At 40.6% G+C, this 20,398-nt stretch overlaps 1 protein-coding gene across 5 annotated transcripts in view; it reads right to left on the reverse strand.

Moving 5' to 3' along the window:
• FARP1 (FERM, ARH/RhoGEF and pleckstrin domain protein 1) overlaps nucleotides 1-20,398 on the reverse strand; it is a 213,156-nt gene that overhangs the window by 159,602 nt on the left and 33,156 nt on the right. For all 5 annotated transcript variants that reach the window (XM_055803175.1, XM_055803174.1, XM_027788353.2 and 2 more), the window contains one exon: nucleotides 10,356-10,551. In XM_055803175.1, coding sequence (XP_055659150.1) covers nucleotides 10,356-10,526 — 171 coding nt within the window. In that variant the 5' untranslated portion in view covers nucleotides 10,527-10,551. Of the gene's footprint in view, nucleotides 1-10,355; nucleotides 10,552-20,398 lie in introns of those variants that run through there.

A 20,398-nucleotide genomic window follows, 5' to 3' on the forward strand; every position in this document is an offset into this window, starting at 1 on the left:
ACAGGTAACCAGCCTATTACTAAGTCTTTCTGAAGGCTTTTAAACCTGGGAATTGGTTTAAAAGCAGCCATCTTTATACCAAGATTACACAAAGACATAATGCTTTAATCACTTCATCCTAGTTGCAAGTTTTTTAGTTTCTTTTAAGCTGGTCAAATTTCACTTTAAAACCACAAATTAACTTAGGTAAAACTTGGATAGAACATCCCACTTGCACAGTTTGGGTACAGATGAGAATTTGACTATGCCATTGCAGAAAGCATCCCTAGTTCTGCAGTGCAGATACAGCCTTTAAAAGCGATGAGCACTTTCTCCCTACACACAGCACAACATATGACTTGTAATACAAAGACCTCGTATTGTGCTGAGGAACGAGATCATCATGAAAATGAGGTTGGGTGAAGACCTAGGAGATACATCCAGGACTCCTGCATCTTTCTGTACTGTTGTCCCTTGTTTGGAGAATACCAACAGCAAGGAAGTGAACCAGCAGTTGCAAAGGAGCTGTGGAGAGGCAGAAAGCAAGGAGAATAAGCAATGTAAGGTTGCAATTTCTAGTGCCAAGCAAGGAAGAAAAAAAAGAGAACCAACAAGAAAACCAACAAAGTGCTAAAATATGAACCAATATAAAGTCATATTCTTAAGCATTTTAAGGATTGGAGGAGTTCCTAACATTTACTCTCTCTCCCACCTCTGCAGCTTTGTACTTCCACAGCAGCTTTACCCAAGTCTGAACCACTGCTAACATGGTTCTATCCCTTCCCTTCCCTCTGTTGCACCCACATCAGCATCTACCCAATTTTGTAGCAACCTCATGGCTGTAGCTAAACTGGTGAAAACCAAAACATTTTATGCAAAGTTGCCCCACTGGGCTGCCTTACCACAGAGTCACAGAACAGTCAGGTTGGAAGTGACCTCTGGAGATCATCTAGCCCAACCCCCTGCTAAAGCAAGCTCACCTACAGCAGGTTGCACAGAATCGCATCCAGGTGGTTTCTGAATGTCTCCAGAGAAGGAGACTCCACAGCCTCCCTGGGCAGCCTGTGCCAGGGCTCTGTCACCCTCAAGGTAAAGAAGTTCTTCCTCATATTCAGATGGAGCTTCCTGTGCTGCAGTTTGTGCCCATTGTCCCTTGTCCTGGCACTGGGCACCACTGAGAGGAGCCTGGCCCCATCCTCCTGACACTTGCCCTTAAGGCATTTGTAGACATTGATGAGATGCCCTCTCAGTCTTCTCTTCTCCAGGCTAAATAGGCCTGGCTCTCAGATGCTCCAGTCTCCTAATCATCTTTGTAGCCTTCCACTGGACCCTCTCCAGCAGTTCCCCGTTTCTCTTGAACTGGGGAGCCCAGAATGGGACACGGCACTCCAGATGGGGCCTCACTAGGGCAGAGTAGAGGAGGAAGATCACCTCCCTCAAGCTGCTGGCCACAGGTCCTCCTAATGCACCCCAGGGTACCACTGGCCTTCTTGGCCGCCAGGACACACTGCTGGCCCAGGGGCAACTTGCTGTCTACCGGAACTCCCAGGTCCGTCTCCACAGAGCTGCCTTCCAGCAGGTCAGCCCCCAGCCTATACGGGGTGTAACGGGATGTTCCTCCCCACGGGCAGGACCTTACACTGGCCTTTGTGGAACTTCATTGGGTTCCTCTCTGCCCAGCTCTCCAGCCTGTCCAGGTCTCTCTGAACGGCAGTGCAGCCTTCTGGGGTATCAGCCGCTGCTCCCGGCTTTGTATCATCAGCAGACTTGCTGAGGGCACACTCTGTCCCTTCATCCAGGTCACTGATGAGTATGTTGAACAGGACTGGACCCAGCAGTGACCCCTGGGGAACACCCCTGGCTACAGGCTCCAGCTGGACTCTGCGCTGTTGATCACAAGCAGAGTCAGACAAGCATCCTCACCAGTGCAGCAAAGTGGGTGGGACCACCACACCCAGTAAGTGCTAAGGCTGCGGCTCCACCCGCTGAGCAACCCAGGCATCCCGCAGAAGCAGGGAGGAAGAGAGGGCTTGTGGCAGACTTAAGGTATGAGGAAAGAAAAAGCACAGGCGATAACCTCTAATAAACATACAGTGATGGATCCCAGTGCAAAATGAGAAAATTAATGTCCCAAGCGAAAAGGCAAAGCAGGGTTGGACGCAGAGCAAGGAATCCATAGTAAGCAAATAAACCTGGAGAGAGGCATTTGAACAGGTTGTGTTATCACCAGACAAAAATCGTTAACACATGACAGTATTCAGCTGAGAATGAACTGAAAGGGAAATGAACGGACAGTTTATGACATACTGCTGTTCTTTTATTCTGCAGTGCTTAAGCCTTTGTTTACATGGATAGCTTTCTATTCTGCTAAAAATAATGGAGGAAAGCAACTGCACAGGGTTTCCACGATAAAAGTTCCTTCATTCCTTCATCTTTCAAACAGGTGAGAGAACAAGTTACAGGGATATACACTTTTACTTGCAGTTTAACTTTCTGAAATTCACAGTGCTCACAGTGCTTTGAATGGCCATTTATCATGCTCTGTGATACAATCACATACCAGCAGTACTTTACATATGAGCCCAAGTTTTCTGATCTTTTGCTCGGTGCAGGACTAAGCTGGAGGTACTGTGAAATGCCTGAAGTCTAACATGAGATTGTGTTCTTGGCCAAGCATCACACTTATGCTGCATTTCTTTAGCTATGGACAACACACACTTATTTAATTCAGGAGGAGGAAGAAGGCAGCTATTTTCTCCCAGAAGCTTATCCTGCTCATTTATCCCATCCAGAGCATATGGCCAGAAGCAAAGACAACCGTTTTTCATACACAGCTTAAGGAAAGTAACTTTAGCCTGACCACCTTGTGCTGACAAAGAATGGGCTTACATAAATCACGGCATGCATGTGCGCCACTGCAGCACAAATCAAAGCTATGTTCCTCTACAGTGCAGTTTATTGTGTAACTTCTTTGTTCAAATTAGGAGAGAAAAGCAGCACTAAGGGAGGTATAGTTCACCCACCCCAGCACATTCAAGCTAGACAGCATTGCCGGCCAGCTCTGGGGTGCAGAGAATACTCACATATCATTTTGGCATGTTTGGGAACTAAAAGGAAACAAAGGAATTTCTGTGGAACAAGTTAGGTGCCTAGATGATAAATGAAGTCAAAGCTATTGCCCTATGCTCCCCTTATAGGGACATACAAGCACATCCAGAGAACAATTAATCTCATCCTAAAATACATGTTTGAGACAGGCATGATGAACAGCCTGTTGAAGGTACCATGTTTTCACCCTAAATATGAAGGAAGGAGTGATTACCTGAGGCTTTGACATCTACTTTTAAAATCTTTAAAGCTGGAAGAGACGAACCTCAGTCTCAGGGGGAAGGAAGGAAACACACAACAGGCAGTTCCACTCCCCTCCTTCCTCTGACCAGAGGCAGCACATCCCTCCGATTGCCCCTGAAAAAGGAAAATGTAGTCCTAGAAGAATCTGCCTCCACTTCTGCCACTAGCTACCCACTCACCCATACATGCACACTTTGAAGCAGAGAGATGGCAAATACTTCCCACTGTTCCTTGGATAGCTGCCACCTCCAAACAGGGTGGCCCAGGGGAACACCTCGTAGCTGGGGAGGGAGCCCATGCTCCCCTCACAAAGCATCGATCCAGCCTCATCAGTACTGTGCAAACCAACTTACAGGCACAGACATGGGTACCAAAATTAACAGCATGATTTCACTGACCCCTTCAGTCAGGGCAGCAGTGTTCAGAAGCGTTCATGCACTGCCTCTTCATCCACAGTTGCCCTTCCCTGTGCCAGCTCTGTCCTCCACTTTGTGCTGGCTCACGCGCTGGTGCATGACTTGGTCAGTCAGCTGAACCAAAAGAGGTGAAAAGGCATTATTTGAGAAGCCTTCCCTGATTACAAGTTAGGCTAATTCATTAAAGAAAATTACATTCATTTCCCAGTTATCTTCAAATACATCAATCCAGTCTGAAAATGGACTGGATCTGTTGACACTTAAAATTATTTTCCCACTCATACTGTTCATTCTACAGAATATCATAACAAAGAAATCAGCAGCTTAAACAGCCTGCTGTCTCAGGTTACAGAAGTTTGCTTGTGGATTCTTCTTTTCCACTTTTAAAAGCACATAAATTATTAATGCAAGTCACTAAAACTCCCTGTCTTTCAACAAGGACATTCTAATCATTTGTCAACAAAAATCATAGTTTGCTGGGTATCCACTAATAATCTTCTGCTGAGAAAAATGCAACTGACATGTTTCAGAATTATATATACACAAAAAAAAGAGCTTTTCTTCTTGTAATTTCAGAGGATCCAGCAGAGTTGGTGTGACAATTAGTGAATATTTAAATGCTTGATATTCATTTGAAATAGTCTGACAATGATGTCCAAATAATTTCAGGCATGAGAAGAAAAGAAAGTCTCAGACTGATGAATAACTGACATTTGACCTGCTGTTCACTTCCTAAGCTAGAAAAAAATGCAATTCATATTGAATTGAAGTTGAAGCTGGCTAAGAAAGCATAAAACACTGTTTCATGTTTCTGCATTGCCTTACTGTCTAATGCTCTTTTTATAAAATTGTTTTACTCACTGGATATAACATGCATATTGAGGAGAGGGGTAAATACCCAGGACAAAGCAAATACTGTAACTTATAAATGTTACAGAAAATAATTTAAATATTTATAAAACGGTGGCTGAAATTTCAAATTTAATAGAGTAACAATGCTTGTGCAGATTTATAACAAAGTACACATAATCTCTGTTGTTAAGGATCGAGACTTTCTAATATTAAGATTTTTCTGGCACAATTACACTGGCTTGAATTTGGTGGGGAGCACACTTAACAGAAGGCATTTTCCTCACAAAGGGAATATAAACACCACTATATGGCTGCACAAACAAACAAAACCAGCCAAACAAAAAAAACCCACCCAGAACATCAGCCTTAAGAAACAGAGCCCCAGTACGATTATGAAGTCTTTCTCTTTGAAAATTTGGGACTTGAGGCATATGAAGTCCTTCCCTCTGAAAATTTGGTTCCTGATGCACAAGAATTCCCTGCCAAGCTACTACATCTGAACTCCTGTGGAAGATAAATAGTTGTCGGCCAAGACCATTTGGTCTTTATTCTCAAACAACCTAAAGGTGAGGAAGCCTTTCTCTTCTGACAGAAAAGCAAATAGAAATGAAATGTTTACAGCTGATGTTTACTAAGGATTATACCTTCACTCTGCTTTCTATTAAGAGACTCCCGTTGCTTAAGAAACCTGATGTTAATCCCTCAAAGCAGATGACATTTTTCAACCCTGCATATTTCACAAAGCTTGAACACATTCACAAAAAGAAAGTTTACATAAGACACAAAACAGATGTTTAATAAACTTGAGTAATCTGACAGGCAAGTATGTTTTGGTCTTTCCAAAAGGCAGCCACAAAAAGGAAGCAACTATTTTCTTCCAGACACAATAAAGAGGGCTTTGGTTTGGTTTTAATTAAAATGACTGGATCCTAACAGAAAGAAGAATCCTTACCTCCTGCGATATACTTTGATCTCACCTTTGATGCTAATGGGAAAGAAACAACTCTGACTTTCTATTTGGTGTCAGTTGTATCATTCCAGTCACATCAGCATCATTCACCCAAAGAGTAGGATATGATCAGTCATAAGCATCGCATCAGTCAGGGTCAAACCTGGTCTGAGTCACCAAATCATCCCAGCAGTATAAGATGAGAATCAGTCATATCTTCACCATTACTTAGAAAGAAACAACACTGACTTTTTCTGCTTAGAAGCAGTTTAAAAGAAGATTACTTCTGGCACTGAAACAACTATAAAAGTAAATATATTAATATAAATGGCATAGACACTAAACATTAAAGAGTTTTCTTTCCTGGAATGATCTGCAGTGGATGCAGCCATCAGCTATATTTACTGTTCCTTAAAAAAATGTATTTCTTTTTTACTTAAAACTGGTTTGAATCTACAGGGGAGACCATATTAAAACAAATGAGAAAATCCATAAGTTTTAGTATGGTTTTATGGAATCAGTGCCATTCTCTTCCAACTGACTTAGGTGAGACTGGTAGGAAAAAAAACCAGAGTAAAATCAAGCTGAACTGTACCTCTCCACCCTCTCTTGTATAATACACAGCTTTCATTTGGCAGTGTTGGATTTTGCAGTCTTATAGTAGAAGTGTCAACCTTTCAAAATGGTCAAGATCTACATAAATATGATTATCATTTATGTGTATAAGGGTGAAAAAAATGTTCTTCTTCCTTCACATTGGTTATTTAAACTAAAGCTGTTGTCCTCTTACCTGGCAGAAGTGACCATGTTTACTCATGCTATCATGTAGTCATAACTCAGCCAAACACTAGCTAAAATAGACTGCTGTATTTTGGACTTCTGCAATCTTCAGTTAGCATATCTAACTAATTTTTCAGTAAATACAGCCAAACTGGAAATTAGAAACAAAAAGCAAGAGACAAAAAATCTATTCCACGCTGACATGCAACCCTTCACAAAGCTAACACCATGACCAACAGCTGCAAGTGCTGAATGAGTCTGAACTTTCAAGTCATGGCCTGATTTTCAGGCACTAATCATCTACAACTGCAGCTGAAGCCAGCTCTCATCTGCGAATTCATGGCAGACTCAAAGTAAAGCTACAGAAATTCAGTCATAAAAAGCTCAGTAACTTAAGAGGGAAGGTTATTCTACATCATTTATCTTCTCACAGCAGAACAGACAAAAGTGTGCTCAAAAAGATAATTCATTAATTTTATACTTTCCTTTTATTTTAAAGGCAGTAAATACAAAGTGGAAGTAATACAATATTTTTAATGAAAGCAGCAGTGCCTACCTTTCCCCAGCCTCCCCCAAGCGTCTGTATTTGCTTGAAAAGCTTCATGCAGCCAGCTAACTGGATGTGTGTATAAGATCCTGAACTATCTATTGAAGCTTTCACTAGCTTTTTGGAATATAGGAATGGTTGGAAATTCTGCAATGAAATATTGTTTGTTGACAGCAAGTGGGATATAACATTTTTCTTATGTACTCTTTACTTTTACAATACTGCATTTGCGAAGATTTATTAAAGGTTTCATTGTGACTTCTGTTTTTCAAGTCTCCCATAAAAACTCCCTCCATACACTTCATGGTTTATTTCCTGGCAAAAAACATTATTTACAGACCCATATGAAGTCATATGGATCTTTATTTCCTCCTTTTTTGTCTGTCTTTTTGCCTTGTGAGACGCTAATACAACAAGCCAAACATGGTATGATTATATAGCATCAAAACACTAACACCAAAATAATCAATTCTCCTTTAGAAGGTCAAATGACACCAGATTGACTTCACTTTTAAACAGCCCAAAGAGCAGCAGCATGGGGTGGGCGTGGAATGGAAGTAGGTCATGTTTTTCTCCTGTTTTGTTACATACAGGACAGACATAGAAATCTGAAGGATTTTGCTCTAATTAAAACAAGTCATCTGCATATGATGGGAGACAGGGGACTGCCTGAGTGCAAGGGTATTGAATCTCATCTCCTGGAAGATAATTTGGAAAAAAAAAAAAAAAAACCAATGGAAAAAAACCCCCCACACAACCAGCCACCAACCAATCAACACAACCCACAACACAAAAAAACCCAAACACACACAACAAAACAAAAACAACCACAAAAGTCCCCAACAAAACAAACCCCGAAAAACCAATACACAGATAAGATCTTTTCCCAGTTTTAGCTAATGGAGCGATGGTGGTGAATCTGTAACGAAAGAAATAATAGAGCTAGCAAGGAAGGCAGACCAGACAGATGGACAGTCCCAACCACACTTCCCAAATTCAGGAAGTAGCAGCATCGGTATCTGTTTCTGGTTTTACGCAGACTTCACAAGCAACTGATAAACTGGCATGACTTAACCTTCACACCGTCCTACAAGACGCATTACAAGCAGCACAAAAACCACTCAAAGTTTTGCCCATTTGCTAACAAAGATATCATCCAGCAAAATTCCTGAAACTGTAGGAAACAAAACCTTCTCCGTTTACTTGTGTCATGTTTGGAAGGTTTTTTCCATAACTATAGCAGCTCAGGTTTTGGAAAGAGTAGCTTAGACCTTCAACAATGCAAAAAACCCTCTAATTCTCCACTAAAAAGCAACCCCACAGGTGTGCTTAGGCATGTGTGTTTAACATCCTCTGCCCATAGTCACACTTGCTGCTCCCAAAATATTTTGTTGAAATGGTGTTGCTTTCTTTTTCCGTGTATACTGCACCGATCTGGCTAAAACCAGCAAGCTTATGAATGGTAACATGGGTTTTCCAACATCAGTAAATATCTCAATTTAGGTATATTAAAAGTTTTTCAGTTTTGTGAGATGGGTCTAAAAAATTAGTGCCTTTTAGAGCAGACTGAAAAGATGTGTATTATTTCATTTGACTATGCATACCTCAAAGACAAAAGGCTTTGGGAATCCACTCTAAGAGACTTTATAATCTAAGCATCCTGCAAATTTCACCACAAGATCTGACTTCAAAACCAACTGGGCCTTCCTTATGAAATAAAAGCCTCAGAAAATAATGATATTGATGTTTTCTGAACAGAGTTGTTTAAACACTTGGGTCTTCCAGGTGTTGCTGAAGTCTAAAAACAAAAAGTAATGTTGATGTCTTCTAATATTGAAGGTCAAAAAAATACAGTTTTCTCAAACTCCCAGAAGCAAAACTGGAGCTCCATAGGTGCACTGCATCCAAACATTACTTATGTTTGCTGCCAAACAATTTGATGAAAGGGACCTGATCTCAAAATGCTTCCTATTAAATGTTTGTTAAACAGAATTATTAACTCTTACAAAGTGCATGTAATTTCCAAAGTATGGTGAAGTAGCAGCTGTGGAGAGGAAAAAACAAGCTGCCTCTGGGATAAAATGGATATTTCTACCACATAAGATAAGCAGCACAACTTTCACTAACATTAGATAATTTATACCAGAACTACACTTTTGAACAGCGACGATTACCTAAAGACTGCTAGTTTTAGTCTGTCTGCTACAGATATTTGATAGGCATTCTGAAGGGCACAAAAGCATAACAAGTTGCTGCATACATGAGCATTTCACTTGATGACAGCTCAGTTCACACATACCTGCCTGCCAAGAGAACTTACTTTCTACTACAACAAAATCTGAGACTGAGCACACAGTCGTAGTTGGGTCACGAACAGCAGCAGAGAACAAACTAAAAACCATGTGCATGTAACATGCACAAACCAGACAAACAAAACCTTATAAACAGGTGTGTATATATATATATATATATTCTTTTTAATGAGGATTTTTCTAGTCACAATTCCTTTCTCTTTAATACAAGGGTAATGTTTTTTTAGTGACCATAAGCACTGTCACAGAGTGTGTGTGTGATCTATGTGTCTTGTTGGCAACCCTCCATTCCACAGAAAGGAAAACCGAGCCAATGAAGGCATCAAAGTTGCCATAGCTAAATAAAACGTAAGTAGCAGAAGATGAAATTTGAACCCAGGTTTCCAGTTTCCTATTCAATGCACCCTGAGGACTTCAGAAAAATATATGTTCCAGCATATATCCGTAACAGCAACAGTGTTCAACAGCCTTACATGTTAATTACCTAAATATGGCATGTTAAAATCATTAGTGGTTACTAACAGCTAGATAGTGTAAAACAGAATCAGTCTTAAACTAACTTAAACTAGTTCTTCTTATCATACACACACAAAAGCAGTAATAACTCTGTTTCCTTGGCAAATACAAACCTAGATTAATTTCAGTGAGGTATACAGAAACTTTAGATGAGTGCTTTGATTCTTTCCTTGCACTCAACGTGTGTGAGAACACTTGGTACCTGTAAGAGCCATAACAATTAGTGAAAAACTTGATTATTTCAAGTTACTATCCTAAGGACTTGCTAGAGGAAAAGAAAAAATAAATAAATCTGCATAGATCTATGGTTTACTGGATCAAGAGCAAAACAGCACCAAGAAAGTATTCTGACTGTTCAGAAAGCAGAGGAAACCACTGATGTAGTATCTGAAGAATACCACCAAAGCCTTTCACTTCTTCTGAAGCTATTCAAACAGTAACAGAATAACTATAATTTACAGTTCACTTCACTGTTTAATGTTATTCTATTGCACCATCATCTATTTAATGCTGATATAACAGCCATTTTCTCCACAACATGAATTCATTAGCCAAGGAATCACAGTTGAAATAAAAAGAGAACTAGTTTGAAAACACACTTTTTTTAGAAATGCCTGAACAATCTTCAGCCACCCCAACCTTCACATCCTTACCGGAATGTCAAAAGTTTCTTGCGTGTCATCCAGCATCTGAATTTTGATGGAGACAAGCTTTCCTGGAGGTGTCATAGGTGGTTTCTGTCCATGCTCCAAGGTACTGATCCCAGCATTTTCCTGAGCTCCTAACCGGGATCCTGCTGTTGGTCTCTGCTCTGTTTCACCCATGTTTAGGGAAACACGTTTGTGATATCTGAAAAAAGAATAAAGGGCAAAGAAGACCGTAACACTTATAAATAACAGGTTTGACACATAAGCATTACAGTATATATACTTACAGCTAATAAATCATACAACAGTTAACACAAAGTAATAAAACATTAGGGCTGGGTTTTTTTAATGTCTCTTTAGACGATAAAACCATTTAAACCTTATACTTTTCAAAATACACAGGCTAATCACCTACTGTGGGTAAGGCTGGTAGACTGGCTACAGTACTGCACAATGGGAAAATACTGTACTCCTGGAAAAGGAAACAAGACCACATTGGAAACAGAGCATGACAGAACCCAGATTTTAATGAATTATGCTAATTTTTACGTTGAATCAGACTGTTATCAGCCACAGCCAGGGGTCCTGGAGAAGGGAATAAGGTGAGGACAGCAGGTGGGACAACTCACCACTTACTATTGTTCTCTCTTGGCTATATCAGTATTTTTTCCTTTGGTCCTTCCAGCCTTCCCTGGCCCTGTGCAGCTGCCACCTTGCTTAAGAGTCTGCGAAGCTGGAAAGCCAAAGGGGTACAAGGTAACCCCAATTACACGGCCTAAATATTTTGTTTCCTTCAGGGACCAGAGCTGCTCTAGAACCTGGAACCCAGGTTGATCCTACTGATGGGCCAATGACTGTGGGGACATGCTACTGGAAAGGCCAGAAAAAGCCAGAGCAGTAACACTGGTTGGGAAAAGCATGGGAAAACTGATTTCCCATGGAGCTCTGTAAGCAGAAGGGGAACACCAAGGAACGTGTCCCTTGCTGTACTAGGGGAAGGCTATGCCTGCACCACCCACTGAATGTAGATGTCTGCTTCATATCCATGGAAAGTAACCTCAGAAACTGGCTTGCTAATTTTGTTGCTGTGCAGCTTTCACACCACATTACACAGCATGTTTCTGCTCAGTAAGTATTCTATCCCAAAAAGGGAGCAGAGCTACAGCAGTGGTTCACTGTGTTTTTTCATTATCTGGCACAAATTTGAACTTTCTTTTTTAATTCAAGGACCATTAGTTTTACTTGTCAATCATTACACGCCATACTAGAATTTTATTTCACTTCTTCGCACCTGCCTTTTGACATTTTAGCTGGGTTTCTGATGAAACCCACTGCTACTGTCTATTTATCTTTCTTGGTAATTGCATTTTCATTCTGCATGACTTTTATATGCTGATCAATGACCATTAAAAAAAACACGTAGCACACTGAAAAAATGGAAATGTAACTTTCCAGCTGAACAGAGGCACAGGAAAAATACTGCCAATCATTGCCTGACTTTAAGGTGACAACTATTGAGAAGCCTATGGGAAAAATAGGCAGCATGAGACAGCCTATGTATTAGTGAATGCATCACTAGTTCTACAGTATACTATAAAGAAGAGTGCCAGGTAATAAGACACCAGTTCCCTCCATAAGGGCAGAATAAAATCAATCCTGTCTTCGGCAGGATACACTATTTACTACACATCACTCTTCCTTGTCCTGACTAATCTGTTCCCACAGATTTTTTTACACAGCAAGTAGCTTGGAGTAAAAATTTTTAATACAGCACTTTGATTAAAAAAGTGTCACCTGAGAAGGAAGGGAATGAAAAATTAGAGATTGCGTACTTCTACTTACCAGTTCAACAGGCACAAGTGAAGGAGAACAAAAAACTGCAAAGTTTTGCAATGAATTGGCCCCACCCTACCCATCAAAGCTGGAAAGATACCAGTGAAACCTCCCCAAGCACATGACAAACACTACTGGAGAGGCAAAATTTTCCTCAATTGGCATTGTAATCTAAAATGTACAAGGTGTCAATTAAATTTATTTTATTCTTTAGAATTAATTAATTTAATTTTTTTATGATACAAAGTGCCAACAAGAAAGCTGTAATTGAAGGCAGGAATTCCAGAAGAAAAGACACCAAGCTCTATATAGCAAGACTCCAGGCCTGCTTGCAAATAAATCTGATTTTCCTGCGTGTGAAACACAAAGAACCACTTAAAAAGGTAACACACATACCCAGTCTGGAAGTGCCATTACACACAAAGATACTGGTCCATGTCCTTATTAATTCAAAAACCGTTTTAAGAGCTCTTCTGAAGTCACCATATGGCACAGACAACACCAACATGGCAGAAAGGACCTCCGCAATTGCTGTGTTACTATAGTAGTTTTTGGCTAGGTGCAGACATTTAAAGTGGATGAAGAAGAAATACGTTCTTTCCATTAAATCCTAAACATAGGGAATCAATCCAGTCAGTTCAAGTGACACCATTAAATAATCAATGCAAGGAAATATTACAGAGCTTGAACCTTTATATAAATGTTATTCTAATGAGTTGATCTAGTGGCCCCCATACACATTCAGGCAGGCCAGTAAACTTAGTGAAACAAGAAAATAAGACCCAAATTTAGAAGCCAAAAAAATGATGGAGAAAGGGAAACAACAAACCACTCCATATATACAGCTGAGGGGTCACTCTGATTCAGACAGTGAACTACAGCCACAGAATGCAACAGAAGAGTATTCAGCAGATATAGAGCAAACCTGGTGGGATTAGGATACCTAATGTCTGTCACGATGAGGAGAAGGATCAAGTTGGGACAGAGGATGGAGAATTTTAAAGACACCTACAGTAGAAAGATGACATTGATGAATTGGGGAGGGTATTAATGGAGAAGAAAGAGCAGTGGCAAACAGACTCCAATACACATTGTAAGCAAAACATAAGCGGAGGTAGATAACTAGTACAGGAGCAAAGACAGTGGCAAAAAAGGACTCATTTGAACTCTGAAAATTAGGAGTTTCTGCCCGCTAGTTTTTACAGCTGATGAAACCCAAGGCAAAAATTGCATCTACTGTTTCTGCTGCGGATTCGCTGGGTATCAGGGCCCTTCTCAGTAGTGCTGTAGCATCTGCAAAGACAGAGAGAGACCACCGCAGAGAACTAACCTGCATCCTAACCTGCACAAGGGAAGAAGTTACCCAAGAGATCAGAGCTGCACATGCAGGAGCCTTGGCTCCTCCTGCTCCTTCCCAGCTCCCACTCATGCAGTGCTGCCTGATGCCATGCACTGACTCCCACCCTCATCAGACCCTTCAGTGAGCTAACAAACCTCTCTAACCCAAAAGAAAACAATTCAGTGTTTTATTCTTTGCTGGAGCAAATTAACAAGAGCAAATTAAATCAGCTCTCAGCAGACTGGCAAACCTAACCACAGGGTGAGCTAAGCCCAGCCAGGTGCTGGCAGGCCACTAGACTGGCTCAAGCCATCCCACCTAACTCTACCTGGAACACCTGGAAGGCATAAAGCTACAACTGCCATAAGATAGATTAGTAAACAGGATTCTGTCCTAATCACACATTAACAATCCTTTTACACAGAAAATAAATGTTCAGATGACAATTTTAAAGTTCTGTACATACTTACGCAGTAGCTGGACCAAGGCTGCAATGTGGTTCAGCATAAAGCCATTTTAGTTACCAGTGTTTAAAGCAGGGGCATTTTGCAGCATCAGAAAGGTTCAGGCCAAATAAAATTTCAACACAGTTTTCTTTGGCAGGATGCAAAAATAATCAAACTGACCTAGTCTAAAGGGAGCTAGGAGTATAAACCACACTTTTTTTTGGAGGGGGGGGAGGGAAATGGGAATAAAGAGTTACAAAAATTACGGAATACTTAGGAAAAGAGAAGCAATAAACCACTGTTAGAAACAGGAACAGATCTCACGTTGGAATAGTTGCTAACCCAATCTGTTAACTACACTGCTCTTCTAGGTCAGACAATGAGGTTTGGACATTTGATGCAAGAGGTTCCCAAGTCTGAAGACTCCTGTTATAGGGGAGAATGGTAGCAGATTGTATAGGTCTTTTCCACTAATTTTGCTTTGCTTAAACACATTTTCACAGCACAAAACAGAAGACAGCACACTGTTTACTATACTCCTTTCAAAGGCGGGGAAGCCTGAGGTACAGTGGGATGACTTGACTGGCCTGTAAAGCCACCAAGCAGACCCACCACGAAGCTAAAGCTGCAGTCAAGGCCTCTTAAGATGCTGGCCCAACAGTCCCCCAGATCATATGGCAACGAAACATTTGGAAGAGATTAAGGTAATTAATCTGTGAGATGACTCAAACTGACTCAAGGGCTTATAAACCATCAGCAAAAACTAGCAATGCACCAGAGGACTAGAAAGGAGCAAATTCAATCCAGATCTTCCAAAGGATAACAAAAATGAAGCAGCAAGGAGAAAGAGGGGCAATCCAGGCAAACTGCTCACATGTGTTTTTAACTCTCTGCTTCCTGTAAAACTTTTGGAAAGCTTCAGCTGTGGAGAGGACTACAGTGAATACTGCTAGCTAACGCTCCTGTCAAGTACCCATCTTCAGTTCTACGCACTTTCATATTTGCAGAAAAACAGGAACTTGACCAATTGGAGTAAGTTTAACGAATCATAATAAATAAGTTAAAAGACAGGATAATATGCACAGGTCACACATGGAAGGCTCAGAGAGAGCAGCTGTGGCAAATCCAACCGCAAGGGTGAAGATGCCACCTTCTCTCCGAAGCCCTGCCAGTCCACCCCTGGACCAGACATCAACGCGCCAAAGCGGAGGAAGCAGGACATGTCTGCACCTCAGCTGCCCACAGCACAGGCCAATTTATCAACTGAGCCCACTTCTCATATGATGTGCTGATCTTTTGCATTTCCTTTTCCCTTTCCATGGACAACAGCAAAGTAGGTATAGATACATAGCCCTGCCAGAAGCACCGAGCAGACCAGCCCTGTACACCTTCAGTAAGGGAAAATTCTGTACCTGCAGCAAAAATTGTCAATGAAGCTGCATTTTCGTTAATATATCAGAATCACCAAATATGTGAGATGAGAGAGCAAGTTTCTTGAACCCACATTAAAGAAATATAATAAAATAATATAACAAGGGAAGAGGACCAGAAAGACTGAAACTGAATTCAGTCTGAAATGATGGGGGACAGAGGGCCAATACGGCTCAGGTTTTCATATTTTGCAAAACATTATCCCAGTTAATTTCCAAGTCCATGGCAGGCTTATAGAAAGCAAATACATCAATTACAAAAATTTAACTTGTTCATCTAAATAACACTAATGTGACTAAACCACAAATTTTGGAAGTTACAATGAATCAACGCAAAAGAAACTATCCCCAGCACTTGCTCAGCAGACAGCTGATGCACACCAGGTGCAGCAGTGGAAGTCAACTGGTGAGGTAGCAGACCGAATGCACACAGCTAGCTAATGCAGCAATAAATGGCAAATTTTCAAGTCATGCTAAATGAAGTGACGGGATCAGTCCCATTCCAGCCAACCAAACAATAACCAAGATCAGCTTCTTGAGCAGGAGTCACCACATACCACATGGGACAGCTGTTTGGGAATACCTAGAGGTGACAAATTTATCATTTTCACAAACACAAAACAAATATGTTCTGTAGGAAGGAGAAGTCCACAGCAGAGAAGGGGGAATTTTTTTGAAAGCTTTGAAGTCACCATCATCTTATGAATCTTTGGCAGTTTCTCATGGGAGAATATCAAAGATTTCTTAGAAAAATCTTCTCTTTTGAAGTCTTGATTTTCTTAAGGAGCTACCAAAACCCACAAGCATCCATCTAACACAACATTCTTGCTTCACATTATTCTGCACAGAACCTCACACCCTCTTGAAATTACACAAAGGTCCTTAGAAAGAAAAATATACATTAGAAATCTGACATATCCAGAATTTTTTCATTAGGCTAATGGACCAGCATTTTTGTGGAAGCAAAGAAATGTGACACCAAAAGCTCTTAATAGAAGAACAGCCTAAGCAGGAAGGGTGGTAGTACAGGCACAGCTGCTGGGCATCTGCTTCTCTGCTTGCAACCAGCAGACTAAGCTTGGCTGCTCAGCTTCTAATGGAAACGTTAAAACTGAAGGTGGTTTATGGACTCATGTTCAGACTCCTGTCTGACCTTTCTGCTCACGTCTACAATACTCAGATAGAGAAGGAAGCATTATAAAAAGCCAACTCTTCTGTACCATTGGGCTGTATTCTGGAATTAAAAAAGTTAGCATTGTAAACGATGGCTGCTTCATGAAGTCAGAAGTAGGGAGGCTCTAGGTGAGCTATGGTCAAGAAGATCAGTATTACAGGCTCATGTCTAATCTTCTGTACAATCAGTGAAGAACAGGATGGAAGGGGAGCTCCTTAAATGGCCTTAATTTCTAAACACTTCTTTTTTTCTCCCCTGTCCCTAAAGACACAGAAAATTAACCTCTTAAAACCTGCTGCCCAAGAAAACACCATGGCCATCTACTTTCTGCAAGTCTCACAACCAGATACTTTAGCATTCTGTAAACTTCCTAAAATTTGCAACATTAAGAAATGCCCTCAATTAAGCCAGAATATCCTTACAGAATAAAATGTATCACCTGTCATGAAAAGAAAGACAGCCCACAAAGTTGTCCACCTTCAGACTCTGAAAACCTCTAAATCACGCTGTCTAATCCCTTGACTCAGGTACTAGGGCATGGTCACGCAAAGCATAGACGAAGTACTCAGATTTGTAGAGCAATACAGTACACTTAGTTGTTAACACCAAACTAGCTAGAACATGAAACCAATGTCAAATTTAGGGACCTAAGCAGTAAGTAACACAAAGCTATACAAACTCCAGACTACTCAATACACTGATAATGTAGCCTGAAATCCAGAAAAACGAACATTTATGTACATATAGGACAAAAAAACCCCACCTCTTGCAAGCCTATCAGCACAGCATTCAGCAATACTGAATTCATTACAGCTTCTACCTTTAGGGCCATTCAGCTTCCAACCGGAGCTCATTTATCTTCATTGCATTCAGGTCCTAAAGCTGTTTGCAATTCTGTGGCGCTAGCAGCTGTCCCAGATTCCAAGTCTTCTGCCAGATGTCAGCAAAGAGCAGTCCCATCCCACATAAATCCGATGTATGCTATCTTTTTTCCTCAACCACACACCTGTCAGTAGATATAGCAACAAGTGCAGTAATAGATTTCTGTATGCTTTTGCAATTGCCTCTGTGAAAAACCTCATCTCTTAAGCATAAATACAGATTGTTCTGTGAATCAAGCCAGCCTAGCATACAAATATTTATTTTTTAAACCCACAAAACTGGAATTACTTTTGATGACTCTCAATGATATTAAACAAGACAGTAAACATACTGATTCACTGTGTGCTATGGGCTCCGGACAACCTTGCATTACAAACTTGCTGCAGTCAAGGAACATGTATTTTTTCCTCCCTGCACATTGCATAAGCAAGAAGAGCCACTGCATACATGTAAGTGAGCAATTGTATAACCAAAGCCTTCATATGCTCAGCCTCCCAAAAGAATCCTCTGGAAACCTCTTCATGCAAGTTACCCTTGGGACTGGTTGTGGCCATTTCCCAACTTCCAGGGACTTGTCTTCACTATTTATTCTTCACTACCTCTTCGTGGTACCCTTGTACAATGATCAATGCTATTTACTTAAATCAGGAATGCCAATATCCTAGTCAAACCAACACAGCCAATTTTAAAGTTTTCCTTTAAAAAGGCACCGTACAAACAATTCTGGCTGTTCCTGGAAGGAAAATTAATGTCTCATCTGCTAAGCCAAGGGACTGCTTAGTTCCAATTGCTCAGTTAGTGACTCTCCCTCAACAAGTGTGTTTTGCCTTCAAATCCAAAGGCATGGTCTGAGCAAAATGGGGAGCTCCTGGAGCCATGAATCCCGTAATAGGCCAAAGGGAGATATCTCTACACAAATGCTTCGTTTATAGACACATTAAAATTTGAATTAAATATTACCCACTTGCTTTGCATATGTGTTTGCAACTTGTATGTGAAGTTCAACACACTGTTTTTCCTTTGAAAATACCCTGCCACTTTACATCCCCAATTGAAGACCACACCTTTTCTACAGAATTTGTTTTATCGCAGGGCAGGGGAAGAGCATTTCTTCTTTACTGTGAAACTCACCAGCTGCTTTCTGAGATGCTTTTCAACCTGTTGCAAAACTGCCTGCATAAGAAATGATGCTTAGGAATAAGATGCAAGCTACTGGTATCATATCTTTGATTTCATTGACATCCCTTTCATTTCTGGAAGTGCCAATTCTATCACTAAAATCTGTAAAAAAAGTGAAACTCAACATGCTTGCACAAGTGACAAAATGCAATTTAAAACAAAAACTAATTCGAGGTGAGGGGGGAGGAATTGGGAGTAAAGAGTGTATGAAATGCATGTTGAAGTCACCCAGATAGTCCTTTACTTATGATAAAATCTAATTTGGAAGTGACAAAGTACATGTTATCATTTTACGAAGACCTAAAGTATTTTAAAATTGAGATACAAAACCATCATGATGTGGGCAAAAAGCTATTTCACATTATGGACAGAAAGACAGACTGTGGAAGCTTTATTGCCACATGGTAAACGCTAGCAACATACAAAAAGAGTTGAAGAAAACTTTTCTCTCCTCTGTTCCCAGCCAGCACAGATTTTCTTGATCAACTGGGTCATCATATGAGCCCAGTTTATCACTGGAAAGCACATGCAAAGTGGGTAAGAACTTAAATCAGTTTGGTGGTTCAATAGTAGTACAAATCATTCTTGAAGCCATTGAAAGCATTTTCCAAAACCCTTTCATGCCATCACTCTGCATAAATAAAGCTGTTGCACCAGCTGGAGTGCTCTGGGCTCATTCACCCATACAACACCTCATGTGAAAGCCAAGCCGAATGTGCTTATACTAAAAGAAAGTAATCTGATTTACTTCCAGATTTAACAGAATTCTGAAAGGGATCCAGCAACTCATACCCAGCCTCAAGCATAACGTAGACGTTTTCCATCAAATAAAAACATGTCAAAAGAATAAATAACACACTACATTAATACTACTGTTCAGCAGTTGGGGGAAAATCTGATACAGTCCTGTTTTTGAGAAATGAAACAGCTCAGGGGAAGTGGTGTTTCTCTGAACCAAGTATGACTATATAGTAGAGGTATTCACACTGCCTAAATGCAAGCTGGCTCCTCCAGAGAGCTGTTAAGCCCCAGAGGCTAATTCAGGTGTTCAGTGTCCCTTCAGAGGAGCTTCTGCCTTCCTTGAGCATGTGGACCCCTAGCAGAAGACCAAAATGTACCAGGGTCAGCATGCCAAGAGTCTGTTCACTCTCCTGTTGACAGAGATCAGTTACAATCCATTGCACTGATGGAGTGTTGCATGAGTACGGATCAGAAGCTCATGAGCTTGCCACCACACATGCCGTGCTGCACAAAGTGGGTACCCTGATGGCCCAGTGGCTCAAAACCACAGAGAACAACGATATCAGTGTTCAGCATTATGCACCTGGGAAAGATGCCTATGCAAACATGTTAAACTGAAGCCATAATGGCCTTTACTAGTTTCCTTTTGCCCAAACCTTGTGATCAGAATCCCACAAAATTATTACACACATCTTCCACAAGGAAAAACATATTTATGGTCACTGTTGTATGCTCAGTATACAACCCGCTATAAAACCAGAAAAAATTCCTACAAGCTTTAAATATTTAAACATCTGTTCCCAAAAGACTTTTTTTAAGTTTGTAAAAATGCTTGATATAATTGAATAGACAATGATTATTTTTTTTAAATTAAGTCTTTCAACAGAAGCATTTATTATGCTCAACCAAGAAAATACCACACTTGGTAAATGACACAGTTACCAGTAAGAAATGCTCATAACATCAAGGAAAAAAATTGCTTTATGTACTACTGTTTAGAAAACCCCTAGGAAAAAAAACCAAAC

The sequence above is a fragment of the Falco peregrinus genome, chromosome 4 (genome assembly GCF_023634155.1).
Source record: "Falco peregrinus isolate bFalPer1 chromosome 4, bFalPer1.pri, whole genome shotgun sequence".
Taxonomy (NCBI): domain Eukaryota; kingdom Metazoa; phylum Chordata; class Aves; order Falconiformes; family Falconidae; genus Falco; species Falco peregrinus.